Here is a 23325-nt window from a genome sequence, read left to right on the forward strand (position 1 = left end):
GCCATTGTATATTTCGTGATAAAAATACTAAAGTATTTTTATTACGAAAAGAATTGTGGACGCGACGAAAATAATTTTGGAAAACACCTAACTACAGAATTAAATTGTGGAAAACACCTAACTACAGAATTACTCACAAAAAACTGATTATAAAAGAGTCACAAAGATAAGGAAAAAATTCAAATCAGCAACATGTTTTTTAAAAAAAAAAAAAAAAAAAGATTATTGCTGCTCGAAATCACTAACTTAGTTATAAGACGCACTAACTGTGGGATCTAAGTTTATGTTTCTTTCCTAACATAACTCTAAAATGTGAAGAGAATTTTTTTGTCATTGATTGCCTCCTAAACTGCACCTTTTTTCTAGCAAGTTAAATCTTTTATTTCAAACTTTTTGAGGAAAAGTAAAGTTTTTTATTGCTCAACAACAAAATGTCAAAGAAAAAAGCAACAAACAATATACAAAAGCAAATTTTTTTGAATATCTGCATGACCGTATAGAATATCATATTTTATAAATAAACATGGCTTATGTTAAATTTATGTAATAAACACTGTAAACTTGTCATTTTTAATAAAAACTTTTTCTGATTACTTTTAAGCTATTTTCATAAACTTTTTAGATTTAAAGAAAAAATACTTTTAAAGCAACTGTTGTATAGTTTCATTATTTTGTTTTTTAAGACAGTGTCAGCTTATTGCATACCTTACTTAAGTTATTATTTAAAATACTTAGCTAGTATTTAAAACCAATCTTTTTTAACTCTATTTGTTAAAAATATTAGGTTTTTATGATACTTTGATGAAATATTGATCCTTATCAAGTATAATAAAAAAGTGTTGTAAAAATCAAAGTACATTGTTTCGTAAATAAAAATTTACGAAACAATGTGCTTTGAAAGAGTTTCATCAAAAGAATGTCGGAAAGTTAAAATGTCGGAAAGTTATCGGTTTGCCATTTATAGCGGCTGTCATTGATGACCCACTAAGTAGCCGATAAGCAAAGTTTTAAAAAAAGAAGCCCCTCAAAATGCGTATATAAGTCCATTGCAAATCCACTGAGACAATTTTTAGCCCTGTTTCACCAATATAATATTTGCTACAAGAGCCTTCTTATTTAAAAATACCGGGATATGAATTAAGTGGTAGAGAAGGTTTAAGTTTGGAGCTAAGTGGGTTTTGAAACACTGTTTTTTTAAACACTTTTCTTAACTTAGGACGATTTCAGGGATCCAGAATAAAAACACAAAACTTTTTCGGCTTTTTTGAGAACTCTTTTCAGTTGCTCCAATATATCTTACCACTGTTTACTGACTAGAAGAGAGAACCTTTTTTTAGGTTTTTTTATTATTTCCGCAAATATAAAATATCCGTAATAATATCCATAATAATAATATTCTTAAATTCAACATTTTTAAAACCTAACTGGATAAATTTTCTTCGGATTTAGGAATTTCTCTTTTTTCAAATAGCTTCAATGGTCCGGTGGATACCACTCAGGGCTGACGCGAGTAGGTGTCACGTGTAGGTGTGGTGCCATTACAACTTTTGCCGACAAAAAAAAGGTCCTCTTTTTTTTAAAATTTGCCGACTATCTAATTTTTACCAATAGCTTGTCCAATGGGTCTTTTGCTGAGTGGACAATTGCCAATTGACATGTCTAAAAGGGTCAAATTTGCCGACAAATCGAACGAAAAAATCGTGGATGGGGGGGGGGGGTCACACCCTCACACCTTCCCATCGCGGCGGTCATGCTACCACCTGAGATTTTGTATAGTTTGTTACATAAACCATAGTTTGTTTTACCTAAATCTAATTTTGCAGTTGTTTTCAGGATTTTTCTTTTTGGTATAAGTATTTGTACCTTAAAATTGCTAAATAATGCAAAATTAAGGTTTTTAAACTGATGCGATACAGTTACGTATCTACTGACAGGCCAGAATACATAGGTAAGCAGAGGAAAATATGGCTCAAAATGAGGTTTCGAATTTTTAAAAAAGCGCAGAACAGACATCATACTGATACATCGACTGGATTTTGGGACAGACAAATCGATCTGAAACGGTTCTTCCTAAATCAGTATGATATCTGGTCTGCGTTTTTCTTAAAACTTTTGAGCTACTCTATATTCTGTTTACCACATAAGTGCCAAGTGTATCTATAGTAACCATTTAAACATATGGGTGTTTGTCTTTGTGATCCATCAATCAATATATATATTCTGAATTACATTATTTTACAATTCAAGGGTGTTTACAAATAGTATAATTACTAATGATGCGTAAACACCTAATAATAATGAATAATAACATAAGAATAAAATAATAACAACTCTAAAAATCATAACGTTAACAATAATAATAACATTAATAATGACTATAATAACAAAAATGGTATTAATAAAAAAATAATAACATAAATGTAAGGTTCTTAAAAAAAAAAAAAATAAATAAAATATACGAGAAAGAATTTTTAATAACACGATTAACTGTGATATATTATTATAGTACTGTGATATATTATTATATGTGAGTGTGTGTATGTGTGTGTGTTTGTATACATATTTATTGCAGTTAGTAGTTTTTGCAATGCAAACCAAGATTGCAACAAAGACAATATCATCAGCATATCCCTTAAGATTCAAAAAAATGCTACTTATGTTACATCCAATATATAATTTTGTAATGTTAAAAATCAATTTTTGTATTTTTTTGTATAAAAATCAATTTTTGTATATAATTCCACCTTGTTGTACACCATTGCTTATATTAAAGCTAACAGTTTGCTTTCTGCCATCTAACACTCATAGTTTGATTTTTGCACCAAAACACAAGTAGACAGAGAACCAAACTGAAAATCATTGGCATTATTGTGAGATTCAACTTTTTATTATAGCGATTTAGGGTAATTGCTGTTGCCTTGCCTTCTCAGAATTATTTCTTATTCAAAAGTATCATATACTGCTTGTTGTTTTGCTGCTTTTTTAAATGTTGCATGCATGCTTTCAGCCTTCAGACGAGAATGGTTAACAGCATTTATTTGGTTTTCATTTATTTTTGTATGCTCAGTTGAATACATACATACAAAAATGAACTTTGATTTTTTTCAGCACACATGTTTCTGCTTACAGTGATGCGGTTGGTAGCCATGTTTTATTTGACATGAAATTCATCCCACAAGTAGAAATATACATTTTCTGATCCTTTTTTATAGACAGTCGTCATAAATATTGATTTTTTAAATTTAAGAATATGAGAAATCAACATCATTTTCCAGCAGCAAGAGAAGCAGCTTCATATGCTTTAAATAATTTCTTTTTTATGACATACAAAACTCTAGTTAGTCAGCACTTCTTTTTAAAGTTCTTTTTTTTGTGCACTAGTAGAAACATTATACACATTGCACAGAATACAGTAATCTTTTTTTTAATTAAAAAATTTAACTTTTGAGTATGTATGGTGGAATATTTTTTCTGTTGATTTACTTGTCAAACTTTTTTTTTTTCAAAAACTCTTAGTTGAACTAGATTAAGCTCAGGTGACAAGTATGTATTATGACACTGCTTTTGTAAAAGAAATGCATTCCCATGGCTGGAGAAGAAGATATAGAACCTTAAAGGTGTAAATTTTTATAATTCATTTAATTACTAATCTATAACACTCTCCTATACTTGTGAAGTAAATGCAATTTTTTAGATTTTAAATAAATATGGTCTTGCCAGTCAGTAGGTATGGAACTGTATCATGTCGAAGTTTAAAAAAATGCTGTCTAAATTTGCATTAACAAACATCTTTTAGGACAATAGTTCAAAAAGCATTTTTAATAAGTTTATCAATTAAACAAATTAATTATTTGGGTAAAAAAACTTTTATCATACAAAAGTCATATCCCTTTTTTATTTACAAAGGAAAGGTCTGTCACAATTCAAAACAATATACAATGTTCTGCTATGATGGATCTATATATATATGTATATATATATATATATATATATATATATATATATATATATATATATATATATATATATGTATATATATATGTATATATATATATGTATATATATATGTATATATATATATATGTATATATATATATATATATATATATATATATATATATATATATATATATATATATATATATATATATATATATATATATACATATCTAGATTGTAAACAATAATTTTAGAAATAAGTGTTACTGGCACATTATATTAGTTAAACAGGAATAAATTAAAATTTAACGTAAAATTTTATTTATGCTTGACATTTTGTGAAAAATTGTTGACAAATTTTTTTTTATAAATTATGAGTCAGCAGTTACCAAGTTAGTATTAAAAATAAAAAATAGAGATGTAACCTTTTAATGATGTGACAACAATGCCATAAGTTGTTACAGATTGGGGTCTCCATGGTGGTTGTAAGCAATCAAAAATTGATTTTTTTTAACAAGTGAGGAGCATGAATAAATATCATTCGTTTCTAGAGTCAATTTGTCTCAATTTGTCGAGACTAAAAAAAAAAGATTTTAATTGGTATAATTTGTAGTAAATACGTCTCTAAAAAACAATCAAAAAAGTCAAAAGATTTAAAAAAAAAATTTTGAAATTTAAAAAATTTTCTAAAATTTATAAAGAAAAACGAGTTTCATAGTTTGCAGTTTACCAATTTTAACAATCTGTTTAATTTTTTTTTAAACTTGAATGATTAGTTCTTTAATTTAATGCATTGTTTTTATTTACATTGTGTAGAATATTTAATTGTATTCGCTTGAAATGTTGAACAATACAAAGTATATGTTGTGGTATTATTTTTGTCTTTGATAAAACAGAAAGAATCTCTTGTAAAAAACTCAGAAGCAATTTACTGGGAAAGTAAATCTTCTAGAAATTCAACTAAATTTTTAATATAAGATTAAATGAACTATGCTACTGGTTTAGTGCAATCATGTGACAAATATTTTTAATAAATATTTATGTATTTTTGAATTAACATGCGAAGGAAAAAGATACAGAAGTGTAAAGGTTACACTTAAATTAAAATAATTTCTAAAACTGTGTTTCTTTAGTCAGCATGTTAAAGGTTTTTTTTTTACTTCTTTTTTATGGGAAACCTGAAATTTCCATTTCTAGTTGATGGTTTTAATATTTTTAAAGTTTTGTTTTAGTCAAAAAATTAAAAAAATATATTAAACTTGCTTTTTTAGAACTTTCTACGAAATGAAGTTATCTTCCAAGGTTTTAGTTTTTGTTTACATCCTGGTTATATTATCATTAGTTGAAGGAAAAAATAAAAGTAAGAAGAAACATCGAAATTCAAAAGGTAAAAATTATAATTTTAGCATAATCTTAGGAGCAAGTAACTAATATTTGAATAATAATTAATATGTTTTCTTTATTATTACCTTATTTGGCATGTAAAAAATGCAGTGGCGTGTCAGGTTCTTATGTAAAGAGTAAGTTAAGTAGTTTGCAGCACACTAAATTGATACTTACTGAGCACAAAACTTTTTCTTTAATACCTGTTATATTGCATTTTCTGTTAAGCAATGTATAGCAATTACAATTTGGCATACAAATACTACCAATGTCTGGCTGGTTTTGTCTATTACATCAAAGTGATGCTTTTTTTCAACTTATTTAAAAAATTTGAAAAACATTGTCTAATTAGTTTCAACTTAGAAAGTTTGATTGTTTTATGCCTTGACATATTTGCCATCAGAAAAACTGTCAAGACATAGTTCCAAGAAAATATGAATAATGTTTGTCTGCCAAGGTTTGTTTTTTGGCGTTAAAGAGTCGAGAAAGGGTTGTAGGCACAATAAAGTAGCCTCTTTAACTGTAGTGACCTTCTTCCCATTGGGGGAAGTGAATAATATTTAAAAAAAAGAAAGATATTTTTCAGGAAATTTGTTGAACTTTATTTGGTATATCATTATTAAATGCTATTATCATCTTTAATGGAGTATTTTCACTGAGTAATTCTTATTCTTAAATTAATTGGATTTTGTTCATTTAATTTTTGTTCATTAAATTTTTGTTATAAATTTTAAGGAATAAAAATACATAATGACATTTTTATTGGTTGCTAAAAGTATAGAAAAACACTTCTAAAATTTCTATAATCTATTAACATTTTTTTTATTATCAACTTATTTTGTTCATAAAGGTTTTTAAAATGAATATGAGAAGAATTTTCTTTAATAAATATTGGTGTATTTAGTTATAATTGAAAGTGAAAAGCATTGTTTTCTTATTTCAATAAGTAATAACAATGCTTAAATACTTAAAGTAATAATGTTTTATACCAAAAAAATATAACTTCTACAAATGAATAAACATTGTATATATTAATCTATTTTTTATACAGTCATCAATTTATTTATATAAATCACACAAGTTATCCAAAAACTTTTAAACAGTTAATAACTGTTGGACTGACTAGCACCGTCAGTACTAGGTCAAACTTATGAGTGATTTACTTGAGGTGCAACCAGATAACTTTTAACTATTAAAAATATTGAATTTCTGATAAATATTTTTTTATGGAAATAGATAAGAAATAGGTGGCATAAATTTATAGCCAGCATTGTATCTCTTAAGAAATTCTACTAAATATTACATTATACATAACAAATATAACTGATAAAAATTACTAAACAAAGATCTTAGTTAAAAAAAGAACTCAATACAGATCAATAGATGTTTTATTTATGAAGAGCTAGATCCCTACATTAGACAGAAGCATGTGTAAAGGTATGCAGGAAGAGACAGAAAACAATTCATAAAATGATTTTTTGTTTGAAGAGCCAGAACCTGACAAAATAAGGGGTGGAAGCATTGGTATACAAGCATAGGTGTACATGCAAACTTTTTTTACATCAGCAGCTGTGTGTTTACCTTTATAATGGAATGTGAAAATATTGATTTTGAAGTTGTCTTTTATGTTTTAACTACTTAACCGAGAATCTCTAAATCTGTATTAATCTAAAAGCCTCTCAATCTTACGAAAATTCTCAAATTACCCATAATGCTATTAACACAGGCAAGTTAAAAAACTTTAGACAACTATTAAATTACTTATTTATTTTTCAATTTAGTTTTTGATTTTGTTGAAATTTAAAGTACTGGAAAATTTCCAAGTTAATTTTTTAGTAAATAGTATTTTTTTTTAATTTTTATTGTTAAAATGGTCTTTTTTAGAATGTTAAGCTTCAAATTGTTTAAGTAAAGTTTTAAATTGTAAATTTATCTTATTTCACTAACAAAATGAAATTAAAGGTAACAATTAATTATTTGAATTTTATTATTGAGAAAGCTATTATTGAGAAATATTGACATTAATAGCTTTATTAACTTAATAAAACACATCTTCCAAATCTTTGGTATTCATACATCTTATTATCTTCTTTTTCATTTACTTCTTTTTTTATTATTTAATTAATTTCCTGAAACTTTTATAAATTGAAAAACATAAAAAGTAAGTTGTTTTTTTGAAACTAATTCACTCCAAACAAGGCCAAAAGAAACCAAATTATTTAGTCATGAGTTAATAGAAAATAAAGAATATTGTCAATAAGGAACGAAACGGTCGACAAAAGAGTTGAACAGTTGTAGGTTGTATGAGTCAAAAAAACAACAACAAAAATGGGAGAGAATTCCAAAACACTGATGTGCAAGGAAAGAAACTAAATGAATAAAAGATTATTGAGCATAAAGATACATTATTACAGATACAGTAAATGGCAGATACAGTAAGACAGGTCAGCGAAAGGATGTGGCTTTGCTGAATGATGAGTCAAGCGAAAATTAGTTTTGGTTGATGGAACTAGAGATATGTTTTATAGCTTGTTTGAGCAGCAAAGATGATAATATTTGAAGAAAAAGGAAAGAAATACAATCTTATGAAGAAAGAAATACAATCTTATTAGGAATGAATAATAGCTCAAGCTTGGCAAACAGAGCAGGTCCAATTTACAATGTATTTTTTGAGCTTGTCTAGATATGAATGATCTTTAGAATAACCTGCCCAAATATGACAACAGTTTTAAATACAGGGATAAACAAGAAATTTGTAGAGGTTGCAAATGGAATCAGGATTAAAAAAATGGCGAGCACCATAAAGAAAAGCAACCTTAGCAGATACTAACATAACAATGGATAATAATTTTGCATGTAGTAAATGATAAGAAATCTAAGAAGTTGTAAAGTAGCAGGTTTAGTATTAAACCTTAAGCCAAAGATTTAACTTTGCAGTACCTCATTGAAAGCTTTTGATACAGTTTGAAGAAAAAATATGATTTAAATAAAAGATTTACATTGATCATTGCATGGTCCGAACCACTTATAAGAAAACAAATAGAAACTGAACACAAGCCAGGTTCAAAGACAAGATACAAATCAAAGAGTGAAGGTCAGTGATTAAGGTACTAATAGTTATTAACTTTAGTGCCAACAGGATTTGTAGTGTTAGAGCCAAGTCATTTGATGCGATGAGCATCAAAGTTCCCAATAACAACAATTCTGGCTGAGAAATAAAAAGGAAGGACCTGGTCAATTTGATTAAAAATTTTATCTAAAAAAGTGTAGTTTTGAGAAAAAAGAGAAAGGAAAAAAAGAAGAAAGGTGATTAGGCGTGTGCCGGAATGAAAATTTTGAAATCCTGCCGGAACTGGATTTGCCAGAATTGTTAATAAATTTACATAAATATAATTCTTGGTCTGGCTGAAATTCTGGCCAGAACAAGAATTATATTTATGTAATTTTATTTATTGAAAGTTTTAACCTGCATAATATTTATATATTTAAAATTATTTCTTTGTTTAGGTTAAATTTGAAATATTTACTGTATTAAGCATTCTACACTTTTTAATTATTTAAAATTTAAGTTAATTTAAAATAAGACAATTCTCAAAGGCAGGTAACATTTTTGATGAAAAAAGAGCTAATTTATTGCTCAAAACTTGATAGCAACTCTTTTTGCACCACAATATTTCTAAGCTTCTAGAAATCCTTACATAATTGATTACTGCAAATAAAACTAAATTGTTTTTTTTAAGAAATTTTGTAACAGGTTTACTTATATTTCTACATTGCCCTGTAGGACAATGATTTTTTGATTTAATTTACACAGTCTACAGCTAGTTTCAATAATTAAATGCTAACTATTATAATCAAGTGTGTGTGGAAACACAATGTGAATATAAAAATGTGCAAATTTTTTTTTAATGTCTTTGCTTCCAACAAGTCTGCAAACAACCACTAATTAAAGTTGGAAGTTACTGGAAGAAAAAAAATGAAGATTGTAGAGCAAGATAACGATTGACAGACGACTTAAAGGATTGCAAATTATATGAATCAGGAAAGCAAGATGAAGGAAGCGAATTCCAAAGAACTGATGTTCGAGGAAAAAAAACTAGATAAATAAGAGTTTTTGGAGCACTTAGGAACAGTCACAGAAAAAGGATAAGACTTATTTGAATGACGAGTAACACGAGTTATTCAATTAAGTAATTGAATGACGAGTAACACATATTTGATATATGGTTTCCAAGAAAGATTAGAAGTAAGAGTTAATCCTAGAATATGAAGAGTGGATGACTCATCGAGTATTTATTATTATCGTTCATAAAAATAGGAAGATCTCAATTATTGCGATAACAATTGGCTGAAAAAAGTTTTATCTGTATTGAAGTTCACCAGCCACTGTGAGCCCCATGCTGTTGCAGATCACACTTCTTATCACGACAAGAATGAATGGTAGAATCATCAGCAAACAATACCACCTTAGATGTCAGAATATCTGGACAATCGTTAATTTAAATTAAAAAGAGTATAGGGCCAAGGATAGAACTTTGAGGAGCCCCTGAAGTTACAGAATAAGAAAAAGAGTGTTGTCCATCAAGGATAACTTTTATACTACGATTGGAAAGGAAGAATTCAATAATCTTAAAGATGTTGCCAGATAAACCATAAGAAAAAAGCTTATGGAGAAGACCAGCATGCCAAACTTTATCAAAAGCTTTTGAAATGTCAAGAGCAATGGCCTTGAACTCTCCACCTTTATCTAATGCACAATAAAACCTATCAGTTATTACTGTTAGCAAATCAGTTATTACTGTTAGCAAATCAGTTATTACTGTTAGCAAATCAGTTATTAACAGTTATTACTGTTAGCAAATCAGCTGTAGAATAAGAAGATCGAATCCATATTGATGGTCAGAAAGTAAGTTATTAGATTCAAGATGAGAAATTTATTGTTTGTTAATTAAAGATTCAAAAACCTTGCTTATGATAGAAAGAAGACTAATGGGACGTTAGGCAGACAAATCGGATCAGACTCCAGAATTTTTGAAGATAGGGATAACAGATGCCGCTTTCCAGCAGGCTGGAAAACAAGACTCTTATAAGCACTTGTTGAATAGTTTTGAGAGTATATACAACACCTCCGGAGAACACTTCTGCAAGACAATAACAGGTATGTTGTCTGGGCCACAAGCTGTGGAAGAGTCTAAGCAGGAAATCACTTTAGATACAGAAGCTGGAATGATACAAAGGTCAAGCAATGGATCAACCTGTTTGACGGCTATATCAGGTAGAATGCAACTAGTGGAATCAAAAGATGATTTTGATGAAAAGTTCTTAGCAAACAATTCAAAGCAAAAGTCTAAACCATAAAAGAGAGGCGAAATTACGGATTTACCCTTATTATTGATACTATTAAAGATTCTCCAGAAGTCATGAGAGCCTAATTTTTGTGATGAATTATGAGATTTCATGACCTGAGAATAGCGGGCTTTGGTGTTAGTCAAAACCTTTTTACAATGGTTTCTAGCAGTAATAAACAGAAGTCTGTTTTCTGGAGAATTGTTTTGCTGATAGATATGGAAGTAATAGTTTTGATTGGCAATTGCCGCAGCACAAGGTGAGGAAAACCATGGAGAAGAGTGAGGCTTGACCTGGAATTGCCAAGAGGGAATAAAAGATTCCATTCCAGTCTGAATTTATGAAGTTATGTAAGAAGCACATTTGATAAAAAGACGAAGGATTTCTACCCAAGGGCCATCACGAAAAAAATCACGGAAAGAATCCCAGTCAGCTTTACTGTAGTTGTAAGAGGTACGTTAATAGGGGGATTCAGGTGATGAAGAAGAATGAGATAATAGTTTTAGAGAGATCAAACTGTAATCAGAAGCACCTAAGGGTGAATGTGGAGAAACTGAGCACTGACTAGGATCAGAAACAAGACATAAGTCGAGTAGAGAAGGTAAATGATTCGGATTGACTGGAAAGCGAGTTGGAAAGTTGACTATTTGAGTTAGGGATTGAGAAAGGCAAAAGTTGTGGGTTGTAATGCCTGCAGAGTCACTGACACTAGATCCAAGCCATTCAGTGAGATGAGCAATAAAGTCATCGACAACAACAAAATTGGCTGGTGTATAAAGAGAGAGGGCTTGGTCAATATGATCAAAATTATATCAAAAAGAGTGCAGTCTTGAGATGAAGAAGAGCGATATAGAACAAAGAGAATGGTGATAGAGTGAAGTGGTGCTAAACAAAATCACATAAAAGAATAGGTTGTGGATTTAAACCCTGTTTCCCGATAAATGGGTTATTTCTTACGAATGTAATTGCCCAGGCCAAGCATGTGACTATTGGAGTCTTTACAAATTAAAGGAAGATAACCATCAACACTAAGATCACCAGATGAGACAGCTGAACTAAAATTAGTCTCACATAGAGCAAGTAGGTCTGGTGAACTTTGCAAGAGGTAAGACTCTACAGAAGAAAAGTTACTTCGAAGACCACGAATATTAGTGAATGATAGGTTTAGAGAACTTGGTGGGGATGATGGTTTTTTGTGTTTTTTAGTTTTTGGTACTTTTTTCATTTTTAAATTTGTTAAAGAACTTGACTCAAAGCATAGATAGTACTCAGAACACTGTTTAATAGCAAAAGCAATTGCCTCATTACTATTAATAAACCCTAAGACGTAACAAAGGGCTCCAAATGTGGCCTCCGCAATGCACACCAAAAGTACAAACAGGGACACTATTCATGTGCAACATGGCACTGTTAATACTTTGATATTTTTTGGAATCAGCCTCTTTGAGAGCTACCACAGATTTTGGGAATCCTGACTACCAGCTGGCCTCAGAACCATAAAACTGAGTTTTAGGGCTGTACTCTCATTAGGAGATAATAGAATGAGTTGCCTAGTCATAAAAACAGAGACACAAGCAAAAGCCATGCATTGAGTCAACAAGATCTAGCATTCATCATCCTAAACTGGAAACAATGTATTAAAAATACATCTGCGCCAGCCTAATAGATGAAGTAGGGGTGTGAAATAAAATGGGAATTGAAAATTAGGAAATAACTATAACAAAGTTAAAGCTTCTGAATATTTCTAATTTTGTAAAAACGTCAAGTAAGATTTATTTGATTTATTGTTAATAATATTCCGCACATCGTTTATAATAAAAGTAAATTTTCATAATGGAGGTTTTTTTAAATTCATTTTTGTTTCTGCTGTTTAGAATGTCCGCAATCAACAATATTCCTATAGGAAACAAAGTAACGTTATCAACATTTATGAAATGGAAAGTTGAAGAGGTAATAGGCTTTAGAACTAAAATTACCAACGGAATTACATACGTTATTGAAATATACTGGAAAGTTTGTATTCCAAATCAAGTTCTTGATGATGACGATGAAATAGAAAGTGCTGATAAAGATATGAATGACAAATTAGCAGCATTCCGTTTCGAAAATGAAAAAGAGGAAAGACCCCTGACAACAGTTGAGGGGAAAATCTGTTATTTAACTTACAACTAGTAGTTTTGAAGAAGAATTATTCTTGTGTTATAATCTACTAATTTTTTGACGATTAAATAAGAAATTATAAAAAAATATACTTAATAATTATCAAATAATTTACAAAAAAACAAATTATTAAAAAAATATCAAGAAATATAAAAACCGTTAGTCGTAAATATTAAGTTAACAGCGTTTTAAATAGATATCAAAACAATGACAGCAAAAACTTTTAGCCACGAATTTATTCTTCAATACTATTATAAAAACTTATTAAGCACTTGTGTTTTTGTTTGGTTGCGTTTTTTTCTTTACCATTAATAGTTTAAAAAAATAGCGATTTAGCACAAATAAAAAACGAGAAGTTTGGAAGTATAAAAAACTACTCTGTTGAAGTAGTTTAAATGCGCTGTTGTGGATACTACTTCAAACATTGATGAATGAAAGTCGTATAGCAAATAGAAAGCTTTTTATAAATACAGTTTTCTGCAATTTTCAAATTTCAAAATCGCTTTTGCGGCCCTTAATTGTGCTCAATGACAACATATTATAATTTTAAGAGTGTGATATAACATGCTTGGCAATTTACTTCATCACAAGCCCTGTATCTCTCTCTCTCTCTCTCTCTCTCTCTCTCTCTCTCTCTCTCTCTATATATATATATATATATATATATATATATGTATATATATATGTATATATATATATATATATATATATATGTGTATATATATATATATATATATATATATATATATATATATATATATATATATATCTATATATATACACACATTCTGAAAACCATTTTGTCAAAAAAATTATAAACCTCATTTTCAGCTGTTAACATTAAACTTTGACTTTATAGGTTATCATATTTTATTAAAAAACCCTGCATTTTATGTTGGCATTTACAAAAATTTAGGTTAGCAAAAAATATTGTTCTTGTGCCAACCTCAACATCAACAGTTTAGTATTAGGTTCATTAGATATATGAAATTGCTCTAAAAAACTGACATTTGTGGCATTTAATATAGTCAATGTCTTTTCAAGATATTGATATGTTTTGGAGGACACTTTTATAACATTTTTGCTGATAAACCTACTTCTTGTAACCTAACGAGACAGAATTGGACATATCTTAAAGCAGAAAGATTTTGTTAAACTTTTTTTTATTTCGAATTTCATGATTTAACAGATGTATTTGCTTGCTAATATGCCACTCTTGCTTTTACTTTTTTGCATTGTATCTAGATGTTGTTGTTGTTGTTGTTATTGTTGTTGTTGTTGTTGTTGTTGTTGTTGTTGTTGTTGTTGTTGTTGTTGTTGTTGTTGTTGTTGTTATTAGGTTACTATTATTATTTTGTTGTTTCTATTTTCATGAATGTATTAATTTTATTCTAATGCATTAATTCTATTTTAATGAATGTGTATATATATATATATATATATATATTTTTTTTTTTTAACTTTTTTGAAATTTTATTGTTAAAGTTTTTTTTTAATAGTTCTTGTGATATTGTATGTACTTGCATGATAAGTAAAATGGAAGCAAGTTTTCAGAAGACATAAGAAAAATTTTCTTTAACTTTTGAGTTATGCTTATCATGTTTTTAATTTGTTCACATTTTAGAAAACAAAAAGATTGTAAAAAATGGTACGGTTGTGAAAAATGGTACAGTTGGTAAAAACAAACTTGCAACTATAGTTGATGAGCCAATTGGTATATTATTTTATTTAAATATTTTTTATATTTTATAATTTTCAATATTGTTTTATGTTGATGTTTTGAATGTTTTAGGTATTTTACTTAATTTAAACTATTATTTCTATATTGGTTATTTTTTTTTATTTATTTATTTACAAGTTGTTTTTATATTTTCATTTTTAAAATAATTTTATTATTATACTTGTTTGTTAATTTTGTTTTAAAATTTCAAATATTAAATCAAAGTTGACATTCTAGCCAAAGTAAAGTTTAAATGTTTTTTAGAGGTAACAAAAACTATTGAAGAGATTAACATTGCACATGGTAATCATTTATTATTGAATAAGTTTGAATAACTTAATTTTGCACATATTTTTTCATAGTTTAAATGCTGCAGTTAAATTTAACATTTTAGTATACAAGTTTAACATAGAAGAGAACATTTTTATGCAGTATGCAAATATATTAGACAAATTCAAAATTATCATAGAATAAATAAGAAGTTTTACGGAATAATTACAATAAATAGTGGCATTAAAAGTATATCTAATTATTGTTAGATAATTATTAATAAGCTTTTTTGATATTTAACAGGAAGATTCAGTGATACAAAGTTTCCAGCTGGTAAGTGGCAATTTTATATTTTTTTATACAATTTTATTTTAAATAAATATCTATATATATATATACAACTATATATTGAAGATATAGTTAGTATCAGTTAGTTTTCTGGGGTTTATTGTTTTTTCTTTTTAATCTGATAAAATTAATGTGATATAAACTATAAAGTTGTTGTAATGCTCATCAAGTATATTGTAAGCTATATAAGTCTTTGTAATGGTCATTAAATATAATATAAGTTATACAAGCCTTTCTATTGGTCATTAAATATGATTTAAGCTGTACAAGTTTTTGTAATGATTATTAAATAACTTTTTTTTTTAAATGTACTATGGCACGCACTTTACACTTTAATAATGACTAGATTATCTTTGCTAAAGTTTATTTAACACTCAGAAAAAATATTTGATGGATTTTTTTTTACTTTTGAAAAAATTTACTTTCGATGCTTTGGCAATTGACTTGTGTTAATTATTTCATTGGTTTACCATTGGTAACTATTTGTAACCATTTCATTGGTTTAATATTTGTAACTATTTCATTGGTTTACTATTTCATTTATTTACTATTTGGTTCATGCAGAAATGTTTATGAAGTTAGCCTTTAAATAAAAAAACATAAACTATGCTTGAATTTATTTTTTCTTGTGGTGTTCTAATTTTGCATAAATTATATATTATGTATTATACTTTTACTGGCAAAAACTTTGCCAAAGACATTGTAAAGTTTGCCAGCAGTTACGCATTGGCAACATTAGATAATATTTTTTTACTGTGTAAATTATTATTATTGATGATGTTAAAAATGACAACTATAACTACCTTAAGTTATTCCTATTAAAAATTTTCTGAAACTTGCGTATTTTGAAAAGTTGAAAAAAATAATGAAAAAACTTTTCCGTTAGACTTAAATAATTTCTTTGTGATATTGGTAACTACATTTAGTAAAAATTGAATAGTATTGTATAAAATTGTATAAAATATAGTATTGTATAAAAATTGAATAGTATAGTATAAAAATAAAGTATTGAATCAAATAATCTTTTGTGATCTTTATCGTTTTGTTGAGGTTTTTTTGAAAATTATTTTTTCATTATATTCATTAGCTGTTAAAGCATTGTTATAAATTGTTGTGGCTTTATGGAAAACCTTTTTTCTCAATGCTAATATAGTTGGATATCATGGTAGGTATGGATTTAATAATACTAGGGAGGAGGAAGGATGTTTTGAATTTACATTGATATATAATAGGTGGTCACCTGGTTTTCTGTGCGAGTAAAAAGTGTTTTCTGACAGATTAAACCATGTATAAAGAATGTTTATAATTTTCAAGTTGGATTTTATTTTTTGTTTAATATTAAATTTCTACTTAAAAAATAAATGATTTTTTTCGGTTGGCTTGATTGATTGTCTGGAATTGTTAACAATTAATCCCACAAAAACAACAAGGTTATCATCCCTATATAATCCAATGGATTGTACCCCATAATCTTTACTTATTTTATGTAGAATATAGAAGCCAACTAGCTCTTATACTTCAGCCACATTAAAACTTCTCATACTATTTTGACCCTCATGCTATTATTTTCGGTAAATAGTAATTATTTTCTTTAGTGATTTATAATAGTGTTGAAAATTGCCATAAATTGCTTAGGGTGAATAAGTGAATCTTACAGTACTTCTTTAGAATTGGAAGGATATAACTCTCCAATAATAAACTGGATAAAAGTGAATTTATATTTCTTGTTGGTTTTGCAAAGCCATTTTATCATGTAATCTGTGTTATTTCATATGGTTTACAAGGGTGAGGTTTCTCACTTTATTGTTGAGGACTTCCAGTAAGTTTTACTAACTTTTCTTAGTTCTGGTTTTTGGATTATAAATAACTGACATTAAGTATTGTTAGCAAAATAGTCTTTGTGAAATTTTACTGTAATGAACCTGGTAATCATTGCAAGATACTCCATTCTGTTGTCAGTTTTTTGCAATTAATTTTGTTGCTATATTAATATATTGCAAATTATTTTTTGTAAGTTTTAGTTGTTTTAAAGCTTATTGTTAGAAGATTTTTCAAGATCTTAAGTGTTATGTGATTTATCATCAAGTGTTATGTGATTTATCATCAAGTGTTATGTGATTTATCATCAAGTGTTATGTGATTTATCATCAAGTGTTATGTGATTTATCATCAAGTGTTATGTGATTTATCATCAAAAAAATGTTTTTTCAGTAATAATTTTTCTAATGTTATTAAGTTATTTTTGGAACATTGTATTATTTAGTTATTTTTGGGTTTTATTTTAAGTAAATCATATTTAAATTTACATCAAGTTGGTAGAATCTATTTTTATTATTACTATTATTTATTTATTTTATTATTAATTATTTTTAGGAAACAAAAGAAGTCAATCAAAATTTGTAACATTATGGAAAGACAAAAATGGCAGACCACGAATTCCGTATGTTATCAATATTGGACCTGACAATACTACAACAAGTAATGACATTTTTTTAAATCATAATATTCATTTAGAAATTTTTTTTATCAATCAGGGAATCAGTGTAGAAGTATATATATATATATATATATATATATATATATATATATATATATATATATATATATATATATATATATATATATATATATATATATATATTTTGTGTTCTATATAATAAAATAATACTTGGTTTAAAAAATATTTAAACAAAAAATATTTATAAGGGTTGCATTAAATGGAATATTAAATGAGTCCCTAATATTATCAAAAAAAAAAGTTTTTCAAAAGTATGTCATGTCAGGTTTCAAATGATGAAAAATTATTTATGAAATTAAATTTTCAAAGGTATAAATTATTTTATAAAAAATTTATAATTTTATATTTTAGTGAACAGAAAATTACATTTTTTAAACTAAAAACAAAAAAATGGGAATTCTACAATATTTTCTTATGATAATATTTTTTGCTCAATATTTTTTATAAAATGATAATTATTTTAAAAGTTTTTACATAATTTTGCTTTGTTATAATATAGATAAAAAAAAATTGAAACAATAAAAGATTGCATTTTGACAATTGGGTGACATTAGGTAGACATTAGGGTGACATTAGTTAGACATTAGGGTGACATGAGGTAGACATTAGGGTGAAAGCAATTTTAATTTGTTAAGCAAATGCAATTATTTAATTTAACTTGCGCTAAACTTGATAAGTTGGAATTTGTTTCAATGTCAACATTTGAATATAATTTTGCTTATATTATTTAGTAAAGCGTCATTATTTAAAACAATTTTGCACTTTTCATTATGCAATTATAATAAGTTGGTTGTGAGATTGTAGATGTCTATGTGACAATGTCTAATTATTTTCTACCCAAACACAAAATTTTTTTTAAACATTTTTTTAATTTCCAAATTTTGACTTCTAAATTTTCATTTTGCATTCTTTAATTACCGAGTTTTCTGAAAAAGTAATAGTTTGTTTTTAGTAATAATTATATATTTTAAAATGTTAAAGAGTTTTTAATGGTTAGCCCATCTAAGTTTTAATGGTTAGCCTATCTAAAGTATTTAGGGTTAGCTACTTGGTATAGATGCTGCTTGTCAAGCAATTATTGAATAAAGAACATTCATTTTTTTAGGCAGTTACAGTTTTTTTTTTTGTTAATAGTTAAACATAATATTTACTGATGAAAATATATCATAGTTGAAATCAAATCTAATAAAACACAGCAAGTTCTGTTTCCAAACTAAAAACTGATATTTCCAACATTTATAAGTCTAATCTTGTTTATACTTTATAATCTTATTTATGCTAATAAAACTAAATAATTTATTTATATACAATGGAAATCATTTATTAACAAATGGAACTACTTCTACCAATAAACTATCTAATGCTAAAATAACTAATTTTGCTAACAAACCATCAGTTAGATTATTAAGTTTTACAATACAAATGAATTTGGTAAAATTTGTAAGGTCATTCTTTTAAAATTAAATTCTGGTCTGAAAAAATAAACGCCAATTACAACAAAATAGTTTGTATGGTCCAGTTGTATAGTTCCAAGCGGTTAAGGTTTTTTTCATTTCGGTTATTTTCAATTCTTTTTTTAAAATAAAACCAACTAATCATTTTTTTTGATTCGGTATAAACTTTTTTTTGATCAGTTTGGTTCAGTTTTGGTTAAAAACAAAACAAAGTTTTAGCGGTCATTTATTTAATAAATTTAGAATTACAGATTTTTGAAAATACCAACGAAAACTAAAAATTAATTTTTATTTTTTTAACATTTTCTTTTATAAAAACAGTTTTTTCAACATTTTCAATCGCCAACATAGTTCTTCTGGCAGTGACAATGTTACCAGCAGTAGTAGAAACCCTCTCTGAAGTTGCAAAAGTTGCTGGTATACAAGGATTTTTTTGTGCATAGTTTGATAAAATTGGGTACTGCAACTTCATAGTTTTCCACCACTCTAAAATATTTGCCATTTCTTCAGTTGTTTTGGCTTCAAAATGATGATCAATTTCTAAACCCAATTTAGTCATCATTGAAGCACTGCGCGCTGAAATATCTTGTTTCAGTCTTTTTCTAAACCATTTGTAATGATTAACTTTAACATTGTCATCTTTTTCATTGCCTGTTTTGCTGCTACTCATTGAAGCTTTTTCATATTTTCTCTGTTTTTCCTGATTTCTTCTTTGATTCATCACATTTTTTATATTCAATCAAATGCATGCCTTTCTAACGTGGGTCTAAAAAATTTGCAAAACAATTAATCAGCAGCTTAGTACTATTATAAGGATATCTTTCTAAGAGTTCACAAATTGGTATTTTTATAAATGTTCTTTTTGGCCTGCGTTTGTAATGTTGATGGGAAAGAAGCTCTTGGTGCAAGGAATATAAATCAGGTATCTTATCTTGGAGTGTTGGTCTTTATCGGCTGATAATGTTAATGAAATATTGTAAATTTTTTCAAGAAATAAAATGCTATATTCTAATGTCTTCCATTGATCATCTGAAGGACATGGCCTTTCAAACTCATCATTTGTTTTTGCAACCATTGATGTGTTTGAAATGTTTTGATTGCCTCTATGACTTCAAGGACTGACTTTATGCACAAGTTATCAGAATTCCATCATATTGTACATGGAACAATCAAATTTCTGGGCTTAATTCCAAGTTCTTCACAAGCATCTTGAAGCTTGCTTGTAAAGAACTCTTCTGTGTGTGTGATGCTAAATCTGTACAGTTTTTCATTGTTTTAGAAAGTTTATTTGAATTTTTAATTGCTTTAAAAATAACTGGCTGAGTTGTGCGATCATTGCAGTGCAATTCTGAATTAATTTAATCACTTTCATTAGCAGATAAAACAATATTGCTGCCATTGCCATTAACACAGGCTCAATGGATTTCTTCATTTAAGTTTAAATTAGCAATAAAAGGTTTCCTGCAGTTGCAACCCCAGTGTGTCTACCAGTAAATGGCGTGCAAGCAAAGAGAAAATTTACTAAATTAAATTCTAAACTAATGTAGTGAATTGTAAGACTCATATAGGAATTATTGTTCCGACTTGCCTAGAGATCTGTTGTAAATCTAACTCCAGTTACTTCTGGAAAATCTTTAAGAAATTTTATTTGCAACCCCTCATTTACCTTTTCATACAACATAGGAAGTTTTTAACGCCTAAATGTTGATGCAGATTTAACTGTAAATTTGCTTTTTATGTCATTGATAAACTCTTATGCTCCTCCATTATCTAAAATTTCAAAATGCAGATCATTTAACCCATTTTTTTGGTTTTTAATGATGCAACTATTATTGTATTTATAATTGTCTCTTTTTCTTTTGCCAAGTTTTTGTTTGTTAAGTATCTTGGTAGTTTTCAAAATATGTTCTTTCCAAGATGCTTTATGTTTAGTTTTGAAGTGGCTTGTTATTGTTGAACTGCCACATACTTGAAGTACTGCCACATACTTGAAGTACTGCCACATACTTGAAGTACTGCCACAGTTTATTTTGTAAGATTTAATGTAAATTTTACACTTGGCTTCAAATTTACTTGACTTTTCAAAAAATTTCCTTTCAGCATCTTTAATGTGAATAAAATGAAAATTGGAAGCAAGACAACCAACCCGTATAATGAACATAGATAAATAAAAATTTAATTTTAAAATAAATAAGTTTAACCTAAGAATTTTTCGAAATCCTTAAAAAGTGCCATTGCTTGAGTACAACATCTTCTTATAGCTCATGGTCTATAAACAAATGAACTGTGAGTACCTGATGCATTAGTTGTAGTGCACCACTGATTAAGAACACAAATTTTTGAAAAATGATCTTGCCATCATGATAGTCTTTTTTAAATGCAACATTTAATTCGTTCAAATTTGTGAAGAAGTAAATTTTCATTTGAGACTTTTATCATCAGAAATAATTTTAAAAAAGTTTATTTTTTTATACCATTTTAAAACATGGTGATCAAATTTATTTAAACCAATACTTGTTCTCCATGCATAGAGGTGTAAATTAGTTCTTAATCTTAGGTTATTAGTTTTACTAATGTATGTCATTTTTCCATCACATTCATTACATGATCGAAACTAAATAACATTTTTGGAATTACATGACATTGAAGTTTTAATGTTCCATACTTTACCCAATGATGTGATAAAATAATTAACAAACTGAAGATACATAGTACATAACTTACAATGTTTTGATATGCAAAAACCACACATTAACAATTTTTACTTTTTATAACATAGCAGTTATTCTACATTATAATTAAATTATTGAAACAGATATTTAAGAGCAAAGAACAAAATTATATCTTTTGTAACTACAAATTTTGAAAATATTTATTTTAAAAATTTGATCAATATTCAACATGATATTATTAAACAGTCTGTTTTAAACAATAAATTAAGATAAGTTTTGAAAACACTTTTACTGTATTATCACAACGTGTATATATATATATATATATATATATATATATATATATATATATATATATATATATATATATATACATATATATATATATATATATATATATATATATATATATATATATATACATATAGATATATATACAACCCTTAGATGTTGTTCGAAAGTTTTTTCCATATTTTGTTGACAAAAAGTAAAAATTAAAATGCAAGACCGGAATTATTTTTTTTTATTAATTGATAGACTGCCTGCCCCAACCAAACCCTCAGTCGATGTAGCAACACTCCCTTGCGGGTCAGGCTAAAAGATAGTAGATGTAGCTGCACTCCCTTGAGGGTCAGGCTATTTGTCAGTCGATGTAGCAGCACTCCCTTGCGAGTCAGGCTATTTGTCAGTCGATGTAGCAGCACTCCCTTGCGAGTCAGGCTATAAGATAGTCGATGTAGCAACACTCTGCGCGTGATTTACAGTAAAAAAAAATAAAAATAAAAACATTTTATTAAAAAAAATAAAAATAAAAACATTGTTTATATTGTTAAAAACATTCAGAATGTTTTTAACAATATAAACATTCTGGTCAATTAAATTTGCGTTTTTGTGGTTTTTTTAAAAAATGATTTATTTGTAATTAAATTAATGGTTTTTACTTTCGTCCAACACGCAAATGTTGGACGAAAGTCAAAAGTAATTAAAAGTGACGTATGTGTTGGCGTAAAAATCACTTTTTTCCTTCCGCTCTTCCCAAAGACAACAAACTATAGATCTATATATATATATATACATTAAAAAGTAGCAAAGTTGTCATCCAAGAGACTTTTTTAATTTCATTAAGTTATTTGAATTTTTAGATTATACAACTATTATTAAACAATCTGTTAGTGCAATGAATGAATATATGTCTCCTTGTGGTCATGATGTATGGGTTGAAAAAGAAGATAGTGATAAAAGTGGATATATTGAGTTTATAACTACATTGAATGATGGGTTAGTTTATTTGCATTAAACTTAGTCATATTGAATGTTCAATTTTTGTGTCAAAATGTTTAACCTCTAGTAATAGGGTATGTTGTTTATATTAGAGTGTTTCATAAATATTAGGGTGTTAATTGTATTAATCATGAACTACATTTTACTACATAAAAAACATTAAAATCTGTTTAAATAATACAAGAGTTTAATTTGAAGGGAGTTATTTGTTATTTCCTGGTTACACTTGGTCAT

At 27.3% G+C, this 23325-nt stretch overlaps 1 protein-coding gene across 3 annotated transcripts in view; it reads left to right on the forward strand.

Annotated features, from left to right (window-relative positions):
• LOC136079836 (uncharacterized) overlaps nucleotides 1–23325 on the forward strand; it is a 96663-nt gene that overhangs the window by 15818 nt on the left and 57520 nt on the right. For 2 of the 3 annotated variants that reach the window (XM_065796447.1, XM_065796448.1), the window contains 6 exons: nucleotides 5211–5326; nucleotides 14453–14542; nucleotides 14813–14851; nucleotides 15122–15151; nucleotides 17540–17644; nucleotides 22953–23088. In XM_065796447.1, the coding sequence (XP_065652519.1) occupies nucleotides 5224–5326; nucleotides 14453–14542; nucleotides 14813–14851; nucleotides 15122–15151; nucleotides 17540–17644; nucleotides 22953–23088 (503 nt within the window). In that variant the 5' untranslated portion in view covers nucleotides 5211–5223. Of the gene's footprint in view, nucleotides 1–3514; nucleotides 3618–5210; nucleotides 5327–14452; nucleotides 14543–14812; nucleotides 14852–15121; nucleotides 15152–17539; nucleotides 17645–22952; nucleotides 23089–23325 lie in introns of those variants that run through there. The other variant, XM_065796449.1, reaches the window with a different exon arrangement.

Source organism: Hydra vulgaris, chromosome 04 (assembly GCF_038396675.1).
Source record: "Hydra vulgaris chromosome 04, alternate assembly HydraT2T_AEP".
Taxonomy (NCBI): domain Eukaryota; kingdom Metazoa; phylum Cnidaria; class Hydrozoa; order Anthoathecata; family Hydridae; genus Hydra; species Hydra vulgaris.